This window comes from Labrus bergylta, chromosome 19 (genome assembly GCF_963930695.1).
Source record: "Labrus bergylta chromosome 19, fLabBer1.1, whole genome shotgun sequence".
NCBI classification, from domain to species: domain Eukaryota; kingdom Metazoa; phylum Chordata; class Actinopteri; order Labriformes; family Labridae; genus Labrus; species Labrus bergylta.
The window spans coordinates 7,091,561-7,114,074 of record NC_089213.1 but is presented as its reverse complement, the minus strand read 5'-3'; the positions used below and the strand labels follow the sequence as shown (position 1 = coordinate 7,114,074).

The 22,514-nt window shown below is 44.3% G+C and overlaps 1 protein-coding gene across 5 annotated transcripts in view; it reads left to right on the top strand.

Moving 5' to 3' along the window:
* The window catches only part of gatad2b (GATA zinc finger domain containing 2B), a 44,881-nt gene that overhangs the window by 5,588 nt on the left and 16,779 nt on the right, over positions 1–22,514 (top strand). For 4 of the 5 annotated variants that reach the window (XM_029278205.2, XM_065947950.1, XM_065947949.1 and 1 more), the window contains exons 1-2: positions 16,127–16,271; positions 22,125–22,505. In XM_029278205.2, the coding sequence (XP_029134038.1) occupies positions 22,126–22,505 (380 nt within the window). In that variant the 5' untranslated portion in view covers positions 16,127–16,271; position 22,125. Of the gene's footprint in view, positions 1–16,126; positions 16,272–22,124; positions 22,506–22,514 lie in introns of those variants that run through there. The other variant, XM_065947951.1, reaches the window with a different exon arrangement.

Sequence of the window (22,514 nt, the reverse complement as noted above, 5' to 3'; positions counted from 1 at the left end):
TTGCGTTGTGTAAGTCTTAAATTGCCTACACTCTTAACTTTTCCCAGTCGATGTGAATGTTTGTGAGATTAAATCATTTCCTGTAGACCTGCGCCGCCTTTGGGTCTGATGAATCCGGCCGATGGCCCCCTGAAGAGGGTGACGGTGGTCCTCACCTTTTGTGGCATGTTTTCAGCTTTACGTCATTGAAGACCCTGCTTCACCAGATCTTTTTTACACAATGAGCTCTCCTGAGCTGAATGCTCGCTCACTGAGGATGTCGTGGACGCTCTAAACAAAAGATGTGTTTTTTTGACACCATGTTTGAGGCTCTGTTGGTTCATTATTTATTTCACAGTCTTTTTTTATCCCTGCAGCCATTTTGACTTCTCACAGCAGGAGAGTCACAGGTGTTAGTAATAACATTAATGATGGCGTCACTCTGCTCTCTTTAGCTGCTCCATATGTTCTCCACTTAGATGCTGACTGTGGCGTTCGGTAGTTTAGTGCTGAGTTTTTATTTTACAGCTCGTAGCTTATTTTCCCTGTAAAGTCTGGTGATGAATCTTTTGAGGTTCTAGTGACACAGTCCACACTATAAAAACATCCAGTTAATATGTTATAATAAACTATAGGTTGGTGAAGCTTCAAGTATTCAACATAAATCATGGCGTTTTGGATCAAAAGACCCTGATGGTCTCACGTTGTGCATCGTCATGTTCATCCAGGTGGGTCAGTGTTTGGGTTCCACTGACCAACATCTACAGCAACAGGTCAAATCAGCTGACACCAATTAGGTTTAATTATAGGGCGACTTAACGACAGAAGAAAATTAAAGTGTTTAAAGTGGCTGTCTGCAGCTGCTGTCTGCAGCGAGTACAACTGAAGAAACATGCTCACATTCATACGATGAGTTCTCACAGGGTCAAGATTCACACTCACCTGTCACCACATGAGCAATAGATCATGTTGGACATAAAGAAAAACAGGTCGGCAACAAATACCTAATAAGTCTCACAGTTTCCTGTCTGCCAGTTGCCCCGTGCCGTGCAGATGAACAATTTGTCCCCCCTCCTTAGTCCCCCAGCCAGTCTGCTCTCACATTACTCAAAGCCATACTGGACCTGAGCTTGGTAAACGCGATATACCATCCGATTGGCTTTACATGCTTTCTTTTACAAGCATCGTTCTTTGTGGCCTATTTTGAGTCGCTTCGGTCAGATACGCCGTTTTCTAATACTCCTGGAATTTCTCGATTATGCAAGCACAGGTACGCAACGCTCCTGGATGAGCAACCAAACCGTTGCCGAAGCCCCCCCCTCTTCCAACTGAGCCAGGGCCAAGAAAGTGCACTTTACTTGAGCATGGTACAGAACAATCACACTAGTCAAAGAAACTGGACTTTGGGGGTCAAATGTGTGAGTGTGCCCTAAATGATGTGGTACAAGTGACGGCGTCTGCAGTTATATATATATATATATATATCACATATATAAAAAAAGGGCCGACGGGCATCTCCTGTGGCTAATACACTTACACTTACTACACTTAAATAAAGAGGAACTATCCCTTTAAGACTTCTGTGCAGCTCGACATACAGAATCTGGACTCAGAGCCTCTGGTGAAACTTTAGGTAGGTCAATTATGCCGATCAGTTTGATGGTTAAGAATCAGGAATCCAAGTATTTTCATCACGTAGGTCACGAAGTATGCTCAGGTCAGAGGGCTACAAATGTTATTTCATTGTGTCTGTTATTTTATCAGCGTCGCTTTTGTTGTTATCAGATCTGACCGGAGCCGTATTGTAAGGCTTTGACCTTTCAGTTGACCTCTTGATCCTGACCAGAGTTTTAAAATGTATGTTCTCACGCTGTTATTTTTATATCCTTTTGATTCTCCTTTTAGTATGATAAAAGTAATATAGTCAAATTTGTTATACTGTATCTGTTACAGAATCACTCACAATGTAAGTGCACACAGTGTGTGTGTGTGTGTGTGTGCTACTCTAAAGCAGGTAGTGGGGGTGTAGTACAGTGAAAGAGGAGGTGGGTAACCAGCAGTATCTTTAGTCTCAGAGTGCAGAGTGTGATCCAGCAGTCAGAGGTAATGCAGCTGTGACTAATCCAGTGGGTGAATAAGCAGCAGCGTGCACATCGTTGCTGCATTGCTACGCTGCATTTCACCAGGTGCTGCACAAGGTCACAGCAGTCAACCTGCGTGGATGCAAACGTCCTCCTGCTCACCGTGCAGCGAGGGGTGCAATCAGGGCCGGGCCTCTTCTGCACAGATACAAATACTAAAGGATCACGGATGAGCGGCTCATGAAATATGTCAGTGCAGATTGAATCGACATTAGTAAACAGAGGTTGTTTTCACATGTGTTGTTTATTTATCAGAATTATGATAAAAAGAAATTATGAAAGGAGGATTTTTACAGGAATATCTGAAAACACTCTCATGCCATTGTTGTTTTTCCCCCACTTCATTCAGCCTTTGTGAAGTTTACACCCCTGCACCGGTACTTTATGGCCTCTTTAATATCGTTTCTAGATGTGTTAAGAACCACTGAGGCTGATGGTAATGGGCAGGTGTCATCAGGAAAACGATATCCTACTTTGACAGAGAAAACGATTGTTCCTGCTCCTGAATTAATCACTTCTGCAGACTAATGAGTTCATTCATGCTGTCAAAAATTAATGAATTTATGCTCACAAATTAGTAAATGCTGCGTAATGCCATCGGGGGACTGAGGTCGGAGAGTGTGGCACAAAAGTGCTTGTCTTGCACAGCCACATTCCTGTGAACCAGGTGTGTTCTCTCCGTCATTTTTTTTTACCTGAGCAGATCCATCAGGGGTAGAAACACTGAGTCCCTTCTCAGACGTCTTGAGATTCATAAACGACCACTTATTATGCTCCTTAAATCACACAGTATATAAATTATGACTGGAGGTGAAGCAGTAGTTTTTAACTATGATACACCCAGTGCTTGAGTTTAGCATTAAACCTATTAGCATCAGAAGAACACTCTGGTAGATCTCAGATGAGGGTTCACAGTTGGAGCTCTCTGGAATAACTTTGGTCTGTAGAAAGAAGCAGCTAACATCATTTTAAAAAAAAAAAACCCTGCTCTAACAGGCAGAGGAGGATTTCGTCTTGTCCGAGTTCCCTGCTATAGCTCGAGCGGCCGCTCTTTAAAGGCTACAAAGATAACTGAATGATCGGAGAATAAAGGCAGCCCATCTCTTCTAGGGGCATTCTGGGATTTTTAAATCATGTTTTGGAGTCTTAAGTGGTCTTTCTTTGAAAGGAATCAAAGATATATTTTGAGCAATTTGAAAGCTTTTTGTGGGGGTGCCTGATAGCCTAGTGGTTAATGTCGCGCCCCATGTACACAGGCTATAGTCCTCATCCTGGCGGCCGTGGGTTTGAGTCCGACCTGGACCCTTTGATGCATGTCACCCCCCACTCTCTCCTCCCAACATCTCCTCTCTCTCTCTTCAGCTGTCCTTTCTAAGAAAGGCAAAGAAATAGCTTTACAGAAAAATAGTACGCATGTTTAAAAATCCTGCAACTGCCCTTTAAATGCCTCTGCACTAGCTTTTATGTTGAACTAAACCTGCTCAAGAATGGGTCAAAAGTACGTTTTTTAAAAACCACTTCAGCAACAATACACCGAAAAACTAGTGAATGTACGATTTCCTTTCTTTATTGTTTATTGATGTAAATGAGAGTAAATAAGTTGTCATCATGTTCCATCTATCTCACCATTTTAATGTTCAGTGTTCAGTTTCCAGTCACAGGTTTGCCGTGTTTGGGTGTAAAGAACCTAAAAATAGCTCGTGCAACATTTCCTCCAGATGTAAACAAACACCAGCATCCATTGATGCATTGGCTCTGAAAATACCCAGAATGCAATGTGCAGATGCGAGGTTGCTTTGTGTGATTCAGAGGGATTATTGTAGCTAATATGCTGATTGAGCAGTGTGTGTGTGTGTGTGTGTGTGTGTGTGTGTTGTGTATTGATACTCCTCCTGGCTGCCACGTTCGGCCCCATTTTAAGATGTCTACCTCGTCGTGCCTCGCTCTGACTAAATGTCTCGTGTTCCCGCTGCTTTTTTTTTTCTTTCTTTCTTTCTTTTCCTCTCGTTTGGCTGCTGAAACAGCGTCTGCCCCACCCTGTGGTCTGAAGTTCTGCTCTCAGTCTTTTCTTGTCAAAGTGCCAGCTCTTAAAGGAAGAGATTTTCCTCTTTCTGCTCTGAAAACACCGGGCCTCCTCCTCCCCCTCCCCCCCCCCTCCTCCCCCCCCCTCCTCCTCCTCCTCCTCCTCCTCCTCACCTCCCTGTCTCTCTCTCTCTCTCTCTCTGACTGTCTCACTGTTCGACGTCCTGACCGCTAACGGCTACACATTAAGAGATAATTCCATACCCTGAGGTTACAAACCGGCTCAGACTGGCTCAGTGAGTTTTCACTGTCCTCTGTTCCCTGGGTGAAAATAAATAAATTAAAAAAAACACAGAGAGAAAATTACGTCTTTGCCTTTTTTAAAGGAACACGAGGCTCATTTGCAGCAGGAGCCGCACAGCGAGGAGAAACACACACCTCTGTTGTCTGACAAAAAAGAACAATCTGTGATATTTCTCTGTAAACAGTTTCACCCGAAGGAACAAAGTCCATCATTTGTATTTTGATATGGTAGTGGTTCTGTAAATGGCCTTTTTTAAGAGGGAATACTCAACAGATGTCTTTCTCTAAAGACTCGTTTTGGTGTCTTTGAACCGTATTCTTAAAGGTTTTTGGGGGTTAGATGACTTAAAGGTGAAGCGATGCTGTTGTTGGTCGTGTGGAGTGATGTGAGCTCGTGCATTTGAATTGTTCCTGAGGTGCTTCACCTTTTTTTGAAGTCATTGCATAGAGAGTACGTCAGCTCAGGCTTCTTCTTATTTATTGTAGAATCCATAGTGCGCCACAAAGCTTGACTTCACTGAAGACCGGGTGAACTGAATGTCTCACTGCAGTACAGCCGAGGGATGCAACAGTTCTCAATTTCATATTGAACCGCTCGGTATGGCATTGCGCCGCTCTATACATGCTTGGTTAATTGCAGTTTTTACGGTATGTGAACAAAGTATTTCTCAACGAATTGGCTCTTTTTGCGTGTGCCTGTGAGTCCATGCGCTGGGATGAAGAAGTGGTTGTTGACTCCCCCCACAAAAAAAACAAAAAAACCTTCTCGCCATCAGAAACGAACAGAAAACCTGTGACTAAAAAAAATGAGGTATTGAACTGGATGACGGCAGTATGTTATTAAGTTGGACACGTCCAGTCTGATTCTGAGAGTTAGCAGCACATCTGACCAGTAAGTTACTTCATCCCCTGGCCTGGTCGCCTCTGTGGTGGTGGGGGTCTGGGTGCAGAGCTATGATTGGTTTGACCACCCCCCAGGTGAAGAATAGTAACTTCCTTGTTAGATGTGTAGACTTCAGTTCTGTAATTAACACACATTAATCACACCTTGATTATTCTGTTTATACGAGGCTGCTATCACACTGACTCTAGTACCTAACCCTGGTCCTGGTCCTGACCGACCCACTTGCAGTAAAATACCAATAACAGATCTAATGCTCAGCTCGCTGTCACATGGACACAGACATGGAGACCTGTGAAGTCGGTGTTTACAGTTTACTGGACGCTGATGTGCTTGAAACCAGAGAACAAAAGTGCAGAAAATAACCAGGATAGTGAAAAGAGAGATTTATGTTTGGTCGGGTGACACATGATCATATCCACAGATCTCAAACACAATATTTAGACGTCTCATTAAAGGAAGAATTGTAAGGATTCGTGCACCTGTGTGACTAAGGTCTCATGAATATGGCGTTTGATTCTTCGGCCTGGGATCATGTAAATGTGATCTGAATGGTAATTAAAATAATGACAGGATTTCTGGTGGTTTGTGCTGTTTAGACTTTTATTAAACAAAGAAACGGAGCCACATATGATCAACAAAAAATCCAACCTGAGAATCCTTTGTCAGCACTTCTGCCATCCTCTGTCTCCGTCACATGAAACTCGACTGAATGATGGTTCTGTAGAGACGGCCTGTTATAACGGAGAGCAGGGCCATAACTCCAGCAGGATGAGTGAACAGAACAGTGTTCAGATGAGAGCAGTGTTCTTAGATGTGTTTTATTTGAGTCTGAAGTCACACAATATACAACATACCTAACGTATGGAGGCAGTAGTGGATCAGCAATCCCCAGGATCTGTAAGGTTGAATACTTCCAGAGTTTGAGGACTTCAGAAAAGGTAAAAAAAAAAAAAAGAGTTGTAGATGTGAAACTGATGTGAATGAACAAAAGTTGTACGTGTGTGTTTCTGTCGCAGGCGATAAACAGTGGGGTTGTTGATCCCTTAAAACGAGACTCAGTTATCCGGATTATTTATGGAGGAAGAGGTTCCTTTTATTTTGTCTGACTGTAAATAGAAAACATGTCTGCCTCCAGAGAGCACATGAACAAAACAACAGCAGAGAGTTTCATGTCTGAACTTTGTAAAACTGACAGAGTCCCCAAGGCACTCCCTCCAAGAAGTCCTGACGTCACGATGGCAGCTATCACAGCTAATTCTAATATTCTACTATTCTACTAATGCATAGTGTTGAAACATTGTTGAATCACTGAAAATCAGCGAATGCCCTCGCTCTGACATGTACGTCAGCAGACTCACTTTCTTAGTGGTGGAGAAGATGAAGACGTGCTCACGTTTAGCGAAATATTCCCACTAGCACAAGTTTGTGCAAGTCTGTTTCCTGATGTTTAACACCGAGGAGGGGGTCAACTGTATCCGTGCAGCGCGAACAAAAATCATCACTTCACACTGACACACGTTTCTATCACTAAACACGACCGGAGAATTGCTGGTTTGTGTGTATTTGTGTGTTTGTATTTGGGTGTGTGCATGTACAGACTGAAATAGCATCATTTGTCACAGATATCTGTCAGTATGTTTTTGATGCAGAGAAAAGTTCTGAGATCATTTCAAGAACGGTTTTGATTGCAGCTCCAGACGTGATGGTATGGCTCATGATGTGTGTGTGAAGGATACTGTTTGCTTTTTTTTTTTTTTAATTTAATGAAAATTTTCAACATGAATGTGTTATAACTTTATTTAATTTTAAAGTAATTGTTTAGTACGCAGCACACATCAAACAGGCTTGTCATTGTTGTGGACATTCATCACCGCTCTGTGCACTTCAAACCTCATTGCAAATGTTTTCTTATTCTTGAGCCTTTTTTGATTCGGCTGTTTGGAACAATCAAAACTATTTTTGCAGATTAACTTGTTCCTGCAATGACACTGAAAGCATGAAGCCTCAAAACATTTCAAACTTTCACTGAAACTCATTTAGAAAGCTGCTTCAAAATCTGACCTTGCAGACTGCAACAGTCACAATTAAAAAAAAAATGGGGATGTCCTGACCCAGTGTCATAATATATTCAGTAAGTACGAATACCCAAGGTAGTACAAAGTTTAAAAAAATTGAGAATTGAGCAGCAAATTATCCAACATACCTTATTTCAGGCTGCTTTATTTGCAAAAGTGCCGAAACTGAGCTCAGCTGCCATCACCTCTTTGTACATGCATACTGATTCTGCGACGGCGTGATAGCGGTGTCCCAGTCAGTTTCAGCGTTGCAGAAGCACGGCACAGCGGGAGCTCCACATACACACACACACACACATACACAGTCAGACCAACACACACACAGCGCTGTGCTCCCCCGCTGGCTCAGCTGTAACTCTGCAACACTTCTGTTACTACCTCTGAAGACAGTCCAGAGGGGGATCACTTCGTCCCCCCGTAGCGCCTCCTCCACATTCAGATTGAAGGCGAATCGTCACAGGATGGTCATACATCACTGCAGTTGGAAAAGAGCTGCTGTTTAGTTTGGATGATAAGTATCCCCATTAGCTATTCTTCCTGGGGTCCACAACAACCTACAGAGTGACTGTAGGTTACATCTAAAATCAACACAGTCTGCTCAGTTGGTAGAGTCAGTCGTCTCTCAGCTGGAAGGTCGAGGGTTCGATCCCCAGCTCCTGCAGCCACATGCCCGATGTGTCCTTGGGCGAGACACTTAACCTCAAGGTGCTCCCGCTGCTTCGCTGGCGCGCCGTATGAGTGCGTATGAAAGGGATTACTTCTGATTGTCACTTTACTCCGCAGCCTCTACCATCAGTGTGTGAATGTGTAGGTGTGACCTGAGGTGTAAAAGAGCGAGAGAGTAGCCAGAAGACTAGAAAAGAGCTACACAAGCTCAAGTTCATTTAACACAACACTAATAAACAGGACGACATTCAATATAGCATCTAACATCGTGGCACATAACATGACAACATGGACACAGTAAGCTTCTAGCAGCGTGAATGATCAGATGAATTCAGAGCTGTGACACCGGTGTGTAACAGCCAGTGTTGGCTCGTTGTGATGACCCACTGACGGTCGAGATAACTGGTATACACGAGTGATATTTGTGATGTCACATCGGCGATGGCCGTGTTGCTTTTATTGCCAGCGTGACGTCAAACAGAAAGTGATTCCCAATCAGAGCGTCTCACCTGGTTACTGAGCGTGACTTTTGTTGATGTGGACATTTGTCTGTGAAATGTTTGGTGCTTGAGCTTTAGGACGGGTCCATGACTTATGATTAAATATGGTTTAAGGTTTTACCTTTCAAGATGTTTTGTGTGTGTGTGTGTGTGTGTGTGTGTGTGTGTGTGTGTGTGTGTGTGTGTGTGTGTGTGTGTGTGTGTGTGTGTGTGTGTGTGTGTGTGTGTGTGTGTGTGTGTGTGTGTGTGTGTGTGTGTGTGTGTGTCGGTATGAGATGAATACTCGTTTCTTTCTCTCACATCTTTAGCGATGCTCTTTGTCTCCTTGCTCACCCCTCCTCCTCTTCCTCTTCCTCCCCCTCCTCCCCTTTGCCCCTTACATTGCCCCCCCCCCTTCATCAGTACCCTCCACCCTAACACACACACACATGCCCCCTCCCCTCAGGCGACAGCAGAACAGGAATTGATTAGTGGCACGGCTTAAAAATAGACGACCGGTTGTCATAGCAACGCCCACAATGAGCTGTTGTCTAGTTTAATAAAGAGCGGCGTTGTGTCTGAGGTGGAAGGTGTGTGTGTGTGTGTGTGTGTGTGTGCAGTCAGCAGGTAAATCTGTGTGTGAGTGTGTATGTATGTGTGTGTGTGTGTGTGTGTGTGTGTGTGTGTGTGTGTGTGCGTCTGTGTGTGTGGGGGTGATCACACTGCGGTCCTGCTGGATGTGACTTCTGTACCGATCAATTGAACCAACAACAAAAACACCACCAGCATCCTTCGCTGCGCTCCCATTGGCTCAGAGGCTGCGTCCCGACACCATCAACTCCTGAGCCACTCCACGCAACCAATTACATCCCTGTTGCTATGGGCGCCGTCCTGATTGGCCTCATTAGTGTCAAAAACTGGCCATATGCAAATCCTGGTCATATTCCCAACAGCCCCATCATCAGCATCCTTTACAGCCAGGCAGCATGCGTGTGTGTTTGTGTACGTGTGTGTGTGTGTGTGTGTGTGTGTGTGTGTGTGTGTCAGCTGGACCAGCAGGCTGAGCCCCCGTTGGCTCAGGGAGGGGTTTGTTGTTCCCTGACAACTCTCCATCTCTGGCTCTGGCTGAAGTAGGCGGTAGTAGCTGCCTCTGGTTGTAGTTCCCTGCAAGACTGTTGGTATTAGGAGCCACACACACACACGCACACAGACACACACAACTGTTGTGGCCTGGACTTGAAACGTCACATAGGTACAGCTAAGGTTGCCAAAATCTGCTATTCTTCATTACTTTTTGATAACCAGTGTTTCAAAACAATACAAACTCCTTTATTTCAACGATAGGACGACCAAAGCTTTCAAAAACTTTGTTTCGGTATCGAAACATTGCCAATGTGTTTGTGTAAAATAGACAGTGTGTAGGGGTTTGCCTGCAATTTTGCCTCAGTTTTTACTAGTATCATATCAAAATCTGGTATTATAACTAACAACCCTCGGCGTAGCAGCATCGGGGAAACACTCATACAGGTGTAGTTAGTTCATATGATTAGCTGTCTGGTTATTTAAAGTGAATTATTTTCAATATTTGAACCAACCATTTGTATCCCTGACGTCCCAGAGATCGTTTTAGGGGTTCATTGTGTTCTTTCTGTTGACGGCTGTCTTCGTCCTTCTTCACCTGTTGTTTGTTAGAGCAGCTTTTCTGTCTGCTTCACCTTCTCACCTGGGCTGAAACTTTACCTGCATTCATCTGGTATGTTCACCTTAGGTGTTGTGAGGTTTTAGTCTTGAAGTAAAGTTAGTTTTCTTTTTTTTTTTTTGTAAAATATCAAAGATTGGTCCTCTCCTCTCCTTGGTGACCCGTGTGCAGTAAAACATTCGACCTGTTGTTCTGCCTCAAACTCTTCCGTTTATACGTCGGTGCAGGTATAACATGTTTGAGAGATGTTGTAACCAGGGACAAGCCTTGTGAGTAATTCCCATATTCAAGTTCATTCAAGAGTACTTGGAAAAAAAGTTTGAAGGTAATAAAAGGGTCTAAAATTAACATCAGCCGATTGGCATCTTTACACACTTGGTCTATTTCTGCAGCAGATAGCATCTCTTAACCATGAAATACAGTTATTCACATGATACATTTAACCCTACCCTACCCCTTAACACATGAGTTACTGGTCTACCTATGAAGAACCTTTAAAGGGGACATATTATGAAAAATCCACTTTTTCAGTGTTTTTGAACATATATTTGGGTAACCTGAGTTACAAAATGTGAAATAAACCCATCCAGTCCTTTGTTTGTGATCTGCATAAGTCTTACAACACAGAGAAAAATGCTCTGTTTCAAATATGCTCTCCTTGTGATGTCACAGTGGGATTCTGGTAAAAAAAAAATCCCCTCTCCTCGCCTGGTATCGCCACCCATGGACTCCACCCCCAGCCGAGAAAAAAACTTTTGTGCAGGTCCGCCATTTTTATTCTCTCTTGTGAAGGAGTGATGTCTGCTGGGAAAAGTCAGGGGGGACTCATTGCATTTAAAGAGACACACACACCAAAACGGAGTGTTCTGAGGGAGCTGGTTTATACAGGGTCACAAACCTCCTCTGCTGCTTGATTCATGTTATATTGATGATATGGCCTCTTTTAAAATACTGAACACATTTGAGTTACACCAACAACTCTGTGAAGTTAAATTACCTGTTTTTATCAATTGAGTCCGGTGTCTTGTAAGAAAGTGATGTAACATCTCTGATTGTTATTCTCAGTGTCTGACAACATTACAGAACAGATCCCTCCAGAGATAAGACCTTTTTATTAGAGAGAAAGATGATTGTTTTTTAACCAGAAACTGCTGTTACATCACTCTCCTCGAGCACACCAGACTCCATTAATAAAATCAGTCATTTTATTTTCAAGACAATGACGACTTTGTTTGTGATGTTTTGTGCGACTCAAATGTCGCCCCAGATCAGTACCAATCAATTCAGACTCCAAAACTTCTACAACAACACAGACAGATGCACCAATAGAGGCAGCAGTAGAACAGCAACTCCCGTGTCCTGTGAGGTAGAATCACTACTTTAGTCAATTTAGTCTGGTGTCTTTAAAGAGAGTGATGTAACAGTTGTTTCTGTCTCTCTCTGTAGGGATCTGATCTGTAAGGTTGTCAGACACTTGGTATAAGCTTGAGCCTCTCAATGACAAAACAACAACTTTTAGTGGAGCTTTCTTTGATTGTTCAAGGATGGCATTGCAGACATTACAGCCTGTTTCGCCGCTGCCTGATGGTTGGCAAAGCCGTAAACACATTATAAAAGGGCTGCTGTTTAAAAATCCTGGACTATCCCTTTAAATGAGCTGCTGCTGTAAAACACAAAGTGGCTGTAAACTCCATGATGAATGTGTCTGATGCACGCTGCAGTGCAGTCGGATGTACGTTCTCCGTGATGTGACTGAGTACAAGGCGTCCTACTGCTCACCCTGTATGACCCTCAGCACATACACCCCCCTCCCACCCATACACACACACACACACACACACACACACACACACACACACACACACACACACACACACACACACACACACACACACACACACACACACATGTACATACAGCCTACAGCTCAGCGCTGCCACAGTTAACATGACCTATATGCCAGCAGTGAGAGCCGCTCTCATGCTCCTCTATACGCTGCTGCTGGCTGTTAATGTGCACTGCAGGCGTCATGCATCTTAGGGGTCTTTCAGGGATCGTCCACGGCAGCCATTTTGTTCCCATCTCGCATGCAAACGTTAAGTGTGTGTGTGTGTGTGTGTGTGTGTGTGTGTGTGGCAGTGAAACAGAACAAAGGTGAAGCCTCCTCATTATCTTTCTAAGAGAGTTCAGTCTCTTCAAACCTGGGATTGTCTGATAAGCGGTTATCTTCCGTTGCATATAGAATTGTAAATGCTATTTTTGACTAAACTTAAATGCACAACGGGAACATGACTGGCTGGACTGCAGGAAAACTTCACTAAATAATGGAGGGAGGAAGCTGCACCACTGCTCCTTTAAGTGTGGGAGCTTCACGATTGGCTGTTGGTTCTTTCAAGATAAATGTTATTTAGGTAGCATCACTCCAGATCCTGTTTCAGAAAGGCTAACACATGTTTTCATTCCAAACATTTGCATCTATGCCAACCTCAGTCTGATAGTGTGCAAACATGGTAAATGGACTTGAGCTTTTCTAGTCTTTTGACTACTCAAAGGTCACACCTACACATTCACACGCTGATGGTAGAGGCTGCTGAGTAAAGAGTCCATCAGAAGTAACATACGCAGCTGACAAAGCAACCTGCTGTTAAGTGTCTTGCCCAAGGACACATCGGGGCGACTGTGGCTCAGTTGGTCATCGTATATCAACCGGAAGGTCAAGGGTTCGATGCCCAGCTACTGCAGTCCCTGGGCAAGACACTTAACCTCAAATTGCTCCCGCTGCTTCGGCCTCGTGTGAATGTGTATGAATGGGATTAGTTACTTCTGATGGTCACTTCACAGAGCGGCCTCTGCCATCAGTGTGTGAATGTGTAGGTGTGACCTGCGGTGTAAACGTGCTTTGAGTAGTCAGAAGACCAGAAAAGATTTATATAAGCTCAAGTGCATTTACCATTTTACCATCGGACATGTGGCTGCAGGAGCTGGGGAGAGGTGACAGACTGTTTAAACAGGAACAACATCCTGAAACAGTTTTTACAGCGTCTGAGAGGTTTACCCCCCTACCGCTGTCTCCCCACTAGAAATATTTTTTTTTTGAATGAATCTTTTGGGCCATTTTTCCCATTACTGGACAGGACAGCTGTAGAGAGACAGTGTTGGAGGAGCCTCTGTATGTGGAGCATTCAACATAACCAGCACTAGATAACTTCTGAAATCCCTCTGCCTGGCAAAGGTTGTCAAAGATTTCCCATACTTCAACACTCTCTGATAGAAAACCAGGTTTCTCCTGCTCACCTGAGCACACCTGCTGATACTCTGTTGCTGGTGCACTTCTCTGGAAAATAGACTGAAATGATTAGCCTACAGTAGTAATGACACAATACCAGGTGTATTACACCTTTCACTACAGGTATGACATCTCTATCTGTCCCATGTGTCACAGACTTCTGTCCAAAATGAAACTGAATTGTATATTGGAAGACACTCGATTGCAGCCAAAGGCAAACATATGCAAAGAGACTGAGCTGTGGGTCGTAGTCCTAACGTGAAGGAACAGAAGTCATTTTTTTTATATTTTTTATGTGTCTACCTCACCCTGATGTCCGAAGTCAGACATCCCAACAGACAGTGATGGTGTTTCAAGGGGCTGTGCAGAATATTTATATAAATCTTTGTCGTTGTACGCCGAGCGTGCAGTAACAGTGACGAGCAGGCAGTATACATCGCCAACTACTGTACAACTCTAAATGACCAAAGACCACAAAACAGACTGTAGAGGAAGCAGAGGGTCAAGCAAAGGCCGGCAAGAGTTCAGCAGAGCAGCACTGCTGCAGTTTGTCCGCTGATGTCCACTTAACCACTTTTAAACCGGACTGTGGTCCAAATGCATGACCTTAAAACCTCCTCTAGATACTGTCTGAAATACTCAAAATGTAAAATGATTAGGCCGCTCAGTTTTTACTCTGGAATCTGAGGAGGAATATAATGTGTGCGTATAAGAAATCTTTGTGCAGGTTTTTAAAGACTGACATGCCTTTAAATCTCACGCTGAACATAATCACCACCGGCGCATCCTGGACATATGAGGCATGGGTTACTCGTTTACATTAATTAGACTGTTTGAGGTCAGACGTTCAGTTTTATGTAAACGTTTGGATGTAAAGAATCGTCTAAAATGATCGACTTTTGAGCTTTGGCCTGTGAGCCTCAGGGCGGGTTTTAAAACGAGATGTCTTTGTTTAATTACATTAAGTAAGAAATATAAAAAGTGAAACTACAAGTGATGTGATTTTTAAGAAACGGTATCTCTTTTATTACCGCTCTTTAAACATTCTTGTGTGCAGCGCCTCTTTAAACCCGGAGGAGCTTTTGTCTGTAAACATACATGATATTGATTTGGGTTCAGGGTCCTGCCAGTTTTTGTGCCACAGCCGCCATTTTGCACCCATCACCACCATTTTGACGGAGGGATTAATGCCACAGACGGAGGCGGGTTGTTGATTTGCAGCACAGGATCAGTAGTTGCACATTCTTTTTTTTTTGTCTTAGATGGGAAGTGAGGGCTGACACATCTGTCTGCTGCTCCTCAGCGATAAGCCCCACATCCACCGATGAATCAAACTGTTGAGAAATGAAACACACAACGCTCCCCTGCTTCCCCGCTCGTGTGTGTGTGTGTGTGTGTGTGTGTGTGTAAAAACTAAAGAAGGTGGAGGTGGTGGTGCAGAGACAGAAGGCGGACTGGGAGGAGTGGAGTTGCATCAGCCAAATGAATTGTCATGATGCAGATCATGCGTGAAATGAGCAGCAGATTCCTCAGTGCAGTTTGCAAATGGCCTTATTACCATTACACCCAGTGAGCTGACATCGAGCCTGCAAACAGTGTTAACCAGACCAGGACGGACCAGGATAGACCGGGACAGACTGGACCGGGACAGACCGGGAGAGACTTGATTAGACCCAGACCTAAATGTGGTTTCTTTTGAAAGGGACGACGCACGTTAATCGTCATCAAACAGTTGAAAACGCACCAGTGTTAGATTAACGGCTTAAATCAGGTGTTCCTTTTGCAAGATTTCATTCGACATCCTAGAATATCCTAGACCGGGACAGACCGGACCGGGATGGACTGGGACGGACCTGACCGGGTCGAGAGTGGGGGAAAAAAAAAAAAAACATCCGCTGGTTTAATTCTGAGGAGGACATTTTAGCAGCAGCGATCTGATCGACAGCTCCGTGAATAAAGAACATGGTGTGTGTGTTTTTTGTGTGTATGTGTCTGCGGTTTTTATGTGTGTGTGTGTTTCAGTGTGTGTGTGTGTGTGTGTGTTGGGGGATGGGAGGAGGGAATTAAGAGTTGGCATTATGTCAGGAGAGAGCTGCCATCTCTGCCTCCTTCCTCGCCCTGCACACACACACACACACACACACACATTTTGCACAAACACACACATGCAGCCTACACACAAAGACTTGTGCGAGGATGGCGCAAGATGCAGAAAAAAAAAATCACTCCGCTCTGCGTGTATCTTGGCTGTGTCACTCCTTTATTACCCCCCGTACACACACACACACACACACACACACACAAAAACACGCACACATACCTACACACACGTACATGCACATACACACACACATGCCCACTCCTGATTGGCTGCTGTAATATGAACAAATGAAGCCCTCTCAGCTCGGGCTGCATTTAAGGGGGCCCCCTGAAAGTAAGCATGTGTTTATTTTTACAGTGAGTGAGGGGGAGGAAAAGAAAGACGGAGGGTTTTTGAGGAATTGGGGGAGGGTAGAGGGAGGGGGAGGAGGAGGTGGGAGGAGGAGGGAGGGGTTTTCTTTGTGGTACAGTACAGCTGGAGCAGGAGAGGGGGGAACAAAATCCTGCCTTCTGTTGGAATGCTGTACGTGGACGTCTGGGCACTGTCTAGTTGCTGGTTTGTTACGGAGAAGAGGGCGACTTGTCTGGTCAGACGGCGTGAGGAAGCCTTCATCCAGGTGTTTAATGGCGATGTCCACCTGTCCAAGTTTGTCCGGGTGTTGGGTGTCAGGGAAGAAGAATTGTACTTTTAGCTCCAGGTGGAGCGATGTTCTCCGTTTTGTTCTACCTCTCTCCCTCGCCATGTCTTTTTTCTTTTTCCTTTATTGCACTGCCCTGGCACAGTGCCCAAAGCTGGAGGGGTGGGGTGGGAGGGATTATGGAGGGGTGAGGAGAGGAGGGGAGGGGAGGGGAGGGGTGGAGGGTTTGGTTGAGGAGAAAGAGAGGCAGAAAGAGAGTGTGTGGCGGCTTGTGTAGCAGCTGACTGAAACAGTCATTATATTATGTAAAGGCAGGCGGCGGCGGTGGCCGGGAGGAGGAGGAGGAGGAGTGGGGAGGGAAAGGGTGTGGGGTGCCAGTTACTGACGCGCAGCACAAGTCCGGCCCTGATTGGCTCATCAGCGGCGTTCTCAGCGGTGCTCTCCGGCTCATTAAAGGTGGAGGCTCGGCCGAGAGGTTGCTCTTGTTTCTCTCTCAGCAAATGGAGGCGACGACTCGGCTCCGCAGCTGCGTCACAAATTAATTAGAGAAGAAGAAGAAGAAGTGTTGGGGAGGGCTGATCATTAAGGCTCCTCCCTGAAGATGAGAGCAGGATAACAGAGACGTTAGAGGAGGACAGAACGAGCAGATTAGAGCTCCATGATACAATAGATGAGGGGAGACGATAGGACGACACCAGCAGGAATAATTTGCTAATAGGAAGCTGATTAAGTGATAACAAGCCAATTAAATCTGTCTGAATTACAGTCAATGACACTGCGGCGCACATGACATTCATGTAAAATACAGCGCCGGCTCAGGTGATGTTAATGCAGCGATGCAGCGCCGCAAATGAGAGCATCCATTTGCATGTGGTCTGGTCACGCATGATGGAGCGTCTCTCACCGCCGAGGAAGAAAGGCCAGAATGAAAGAGTCAAACATGATCAATACACACACAGAACAGGCTGTGTTAGAACTCGGTGAATACTTCAACCTTTACTTTTAGAGTGCAGTGTGTCCCTCAGATCACGCTGATCTCAAACAGTGTAGAAGACGCCAATGGAAGTCAGTAATATTTATTATTCAACAACAACAACAAAAAACACCATAAAACATGCTTTTAAAAAAAAAACAATGCTAGGAGCAGTGGCAGAGCTGCAACAATTCTTCAATCGATTAATGGTCCACTGCTTTATTATCAAACCGACTCGTTAGGTTATCAAAGAAAACTCGATCAATATTCTCCGTTTGCAGCTCGTTAAATGTGAGGAATATTGTTTCTTTTTTTTCCTCTGAAAGCGGAGTGAATATTTTTGGGGTTGTTGACAGTGGAAGGAAACCAACTAACTCTTGCTTCAACAAACAATTTTAAGTTTTGACAATTTGGAGACGAAGAAAACAAATCGATTCATCAGCGGCTGAAGCACGAACACTTAGCAAACAAGGTCATGTGTGTGTGTGAGTCAAAATACTGAACAATAGAGAAGCTCATTTCTGGTCGGGTCCTCAGTAAAATACCTGTTAGGTGTAACAAAGGCTCATTTTGAAATCTGCAAGATTAGTCTGTTTTCCTGATGGGGATGCACCGTAAACATGTTTATAGCCTGCATTTTGAGTTTACACCTGAAGAGAAGAACGATTCAGACGTAGGGATCAAAGATGAACGAGTTCTTTTTAAGATTCAGATTTTTACTTTTTAAAATTACAGCTACTTCTCCTTAGTTTAGACCAACAGGGTTCGAAAATAAAGTATTTAAAAGACAAAGACTGGGTATCAGACGGGGAGACTGAGACTAGATTCACAGCCGGCACCCGTGTGTTTGACTTGGTTTATGTTATCTGCTTTGAATAAGGCTGTAAATTTAGCTTGATTAGCATCATGAGCTAGCAGGCAACTTGGGAGGAATATGCTTCCTCTCTGCTTCTAAAAGTTCACAGGAGCTAATGGTTAATATGCTAACACAGTGTGCTAAGTGCAAGAGCGTGTCTAGTTATCACATCACATTCAGGTCAGTCTCAGTGACAGCAGCCCTCCATGTTTACTATCTGCTCAATTTACTGCCGGCTGTTGCAGAAACCAGGAGCGACTTTAACTCCTGTGCAACTGTGCTGACTTTCTTCTTCATTTTAAAAACTGAGCAGCTGTGAAATCCTTGAAGTGGTTTTGATGTCGGGATCTTTTGTAGACAGAAGTCGATGTTGGATGTTACTTTAGGGCTCCTCCATTTTCCTCATACAGTCACTTTTTCGGGGGTTGATATGTCGGGGCCACATCCTGAAGCTGTTGTTGTTTCATGTGACTGATGTACTCGAGCTCTGACTCATGCAGAAACAATGTGCTGCGTGTGGTCACAAGTCTTCAAACAATGACCGACTATCCTAAACTGAAACACTTTTTTATTGCAGGGTTGTTCGAAGCCTCCTGTTATTTGATCCAACCGTACAGAATGGTGTTGAGAAAACAGCAATGTAAGGTTAAACGTCGCAAACGCTGACTTTGGTTAAAGATGGATACTTGCATTGGTTTTGTCTTTCGTAGTCTGTGCAGGAGATATCTGCTGTGTGAGGTGTTATAATGAAGTCCCGCCCCTTCCTCTCACAAAAACACATTTAATCGATAAACCGTAAAAAGAACCCCTTTAGGTGAGTTCAGTCCACAGCAGAATAGATCCTTATGTTGGCTTGAAGCAGACTCTCACGGTTATGGAGAGTTCAATGACTTCTGTGTTAGCAGCGCAGGAGCCTCATTTGTCAACAAAGCTGTCAATCATGGTGTTGTGAGTAGGAATCCAGGGAGAGAGAGTGGGGAATGACATGCGGGAAAGGAGCTGCAGGTCGGACTTGAAACTGGGCCGCCCGCTTGGAGGACTACAGCCTCCGTACATGGGGTCCAACCTAACCGCTAGGCCATCTGCACCCCCTTGTACCCCTTTTTAACTCATCAAATAACTAATTATAACTGAACTTGTCAACAAAAAAATAACCCTTGGGCATAAATCAGCACAGTGAGAACTAACTGAGAGAAACCACGTTTGAGAAGAATTTCTTTGACATGTATTTTTGTTTTTATAGTTTGACCCTTGTCCCATCTGTCAACATGGAGGAGGCAGAGCTTATGACCTATACTGCAGCCAGCCAGTAGGGGGAGCAGCTGTTGCTTTTAGAATCAAAACAGTGAGGAGAAATTACAGTATGCATCAATAATGTGCAACAAAACAGATACAGGGAGTATCCGCAGTGATGCATTTGGACGCAGCCCTGCAGGAAGTGTTTCTGCTCTGTCACATCCTCGTCCAGCCTGCCCTCTGCTGCTGCGCCCTGATTGGTCCACTGCATGGTCACATGGCTCAGCTAATGAGCTCATAAGACTGGGATGTTGTCGTCCGTACAAAGGTCTTCCTTACTGGTATGAATCACATGCCAACACACACACACTGCTGTTGTGTATTTGTCATGGTGAAGTACAGAACCAGGCTATTCTTAGTCTTCAACCCATTTCCATCTGAACGAGTTAACCATCAGCTGATCATTTATTTATCCGTGGTGCATGCTAACGTGTCACTGCACTGATCTCAGGTCAGTCAGGTCGTTCGGGTTAAGCATCGCCTCGTTTCACACTGCGGGGTCGTCTTTTGTTGCGTGAGCACAGCAGCCAAACGATGGAGGTCCCTCCATCCGGCAGGACACTTTAAACAGATTACATTTTCAGTGAAGGATCAGTCTGAAGGATTTTAGTGACCCTCTGATAGTCCTGCATCACCGTAGTCAGGGCTGGACCAGGATCAGGATGTTCAGAGTTTAGTCTTTGATTCAGGCTGATGCATCGACTCTGAGGGTGCCGGGGCGACTTCAAGAGTGTCGTTTTTCATCATCTTCATGTTCCTGCTTTTTACTTATCCAGTTGGATATTTTTCTTCTTGTGCATGAAAGTGAATAACACAGCTAACGTGACATCAGAGTGCAGAACAGAACAGAACAAAGAAAAAATACAAAATAACAAATGTTAAACAGGTGACCAAAAAGGAAATACATAATGAGTAGAGTAGTTTTTTAAAGGCCCGACCCATTTGGGATGTTTGTTGCCGATACCAATATAAGGGAGTGAATTCAGACATTGATATATCAGCCTATATCTTACTTAGATCTCTTCTTGATCTTTACAGATGGATTTATATAGATATTGAAAGGAATTTCCCTCTGGGATTATTAAAGTATTTCTGATTCTGATTTATTGCGCTGATCCCTCAAATGCAGTGTTTTCAAACACTTGTGAAAAAGATTTATAAATAAGACAACAAAAGCCTTTATTGGCCAGAATAACAACAGGACAGAGAAACACACATTTTTCTTTGATATGCTAATATCGGCCGTCTGATTTATCTGTCGAGTTAAAAAAAAAAAAAAAAATTCTTATAGGCGACATTATTGTTGTTTTTGTAACAGGGTTGTTTATCAGTATGCCAGTGATGTCTTCCAGGCCTCCATACTCTCTGGTTTCTACTGAAGTATGTTGCCTGCAGTCTTCACGTGTTAATGTGCATGAAAGATCAGAAACGTGCACCCCCGAATGTCTTCATTTGTCTTACCTAGACTAGAATCCCTCCATCCGCCTGCATCCTCCTTCTCCTTCAGTCTTTCCTGATTGGCTGCTTGAGGCTGAGTCAGTGTGCCAGCCAATCAGACTGAACTCAAGAGGAGGTTATGTAGAATATGGCTGCAGACTCCAGGTGTGCTGGTATGTCATGATGACCAACGGTACACAGAGAGAGTCTCCTCTGAAAGGCTTTTTTATGTTACAGATATCAGTAAGCAGCCATGAGGACCAGAGGCTCTCCCTGCTTTCTGATTAATGCTTCAACAAAATGTTCAGAAATTGTGACGAAGGAATCAATCTCCCTCACTCAGTGAAGGAATCTTTGACGTATCAAAAAAGGTTTTGGACGACTTCAGCGGTTCTGACTCTAATCTGTTATTCAATTTTTTTGGTGTCGTCACCATTTACATTCTCGATTTCAATGATTGATCTCTCCTGGAAGAACTAAAGTCAAACCAGTGTTTCTGTCATTGCGAAGAGAATTTGGCGAGTTCAGTGTTTTCTTGGAAAGATTAGTAATGAAAGCAAGAATTTCCGGACATTGTTTGAGTGACAATTATTTTAAAGCTGTCTGTTGTCTCTTCCTTCAGACAGAGCTGACAAAGACTGAACTCAGACTTTTAACAAACTGCTTCATGATGTCGTCGTTGTTATTGTTCACCTTTTTGAGAGACAATGGGAAAAAAAAGATCACAAGAAACAAGTTCAAACCCAGCAGGTGGTCAGTCCGCTCGTCTGAAATGTCCCGACGTTAAAGTCACAGAAATGTTGCGACACAGCGTGCAGCTGATGTGACGTCACACGGGTGTGAGAGTCTCTCATAAACCTCCTCTGGCTGCTTGAGCATCGGGGCTGACATGATACCAGAATTTTATACTTTAATATGATGGTAGTAAAAAATAATATGGTCTGGATGCCATGGCAACAAAACATAGAAGTCCTAGCCAGGCCCCCAATATAGTGTCATTTCTTGTTTTTAATTTCCAAAAAAACAAACATGTTGGACATGTTTCTGTATGTATTTGTGATATTTCAACATTGCTCTCTCTTTTTCACTCACGGCTGCTCTTGGTTAAAAACATGACGAAAGATCTGAAGTTTTTTTTTGTTTTTTTTTACAAGGTTATGTTCTATTTGATACTACTGGTATCAAAACATTTGTCAACCTTTACGTGTAAATTATATAACTGTGAGATCCTGATGTTTAATGTCTCTTCTCCCCCTGTCGTCTCCTGCAGGATGGAGCGGATGTCTGAGGAGGCGCTGAGGCTCAACCTGCTGAAGCGAGGTCTGGAGTCGCCCAGCGAGAGAGAGGAGGCGCTCGCCAAACGCCTGAAGATGGAGGGCCACGAGGCCATGGAGCGCCTCAAGATGCTGGCCCTGCTCAAACGCAAAGACCTGGCCGACCTGGCGGCTCTGGACGTGGCGGGGCCCCTGGGGGACGGGAAGGGCCCCGGAGCCAGCTCCCTCCACCACCAGAGCCTCATGGGGGCCGCGTACGAGGAGAAGATGAATGGTAGTCTGAGGCTGGGGGGCCACGGCGGCCATGTTGGACCCAGTAAGAACGGCAAGGAGAACATGATGGACGAGCCGGTGGACATGAGCGCCGGGAGGAGATGGTGAGAATA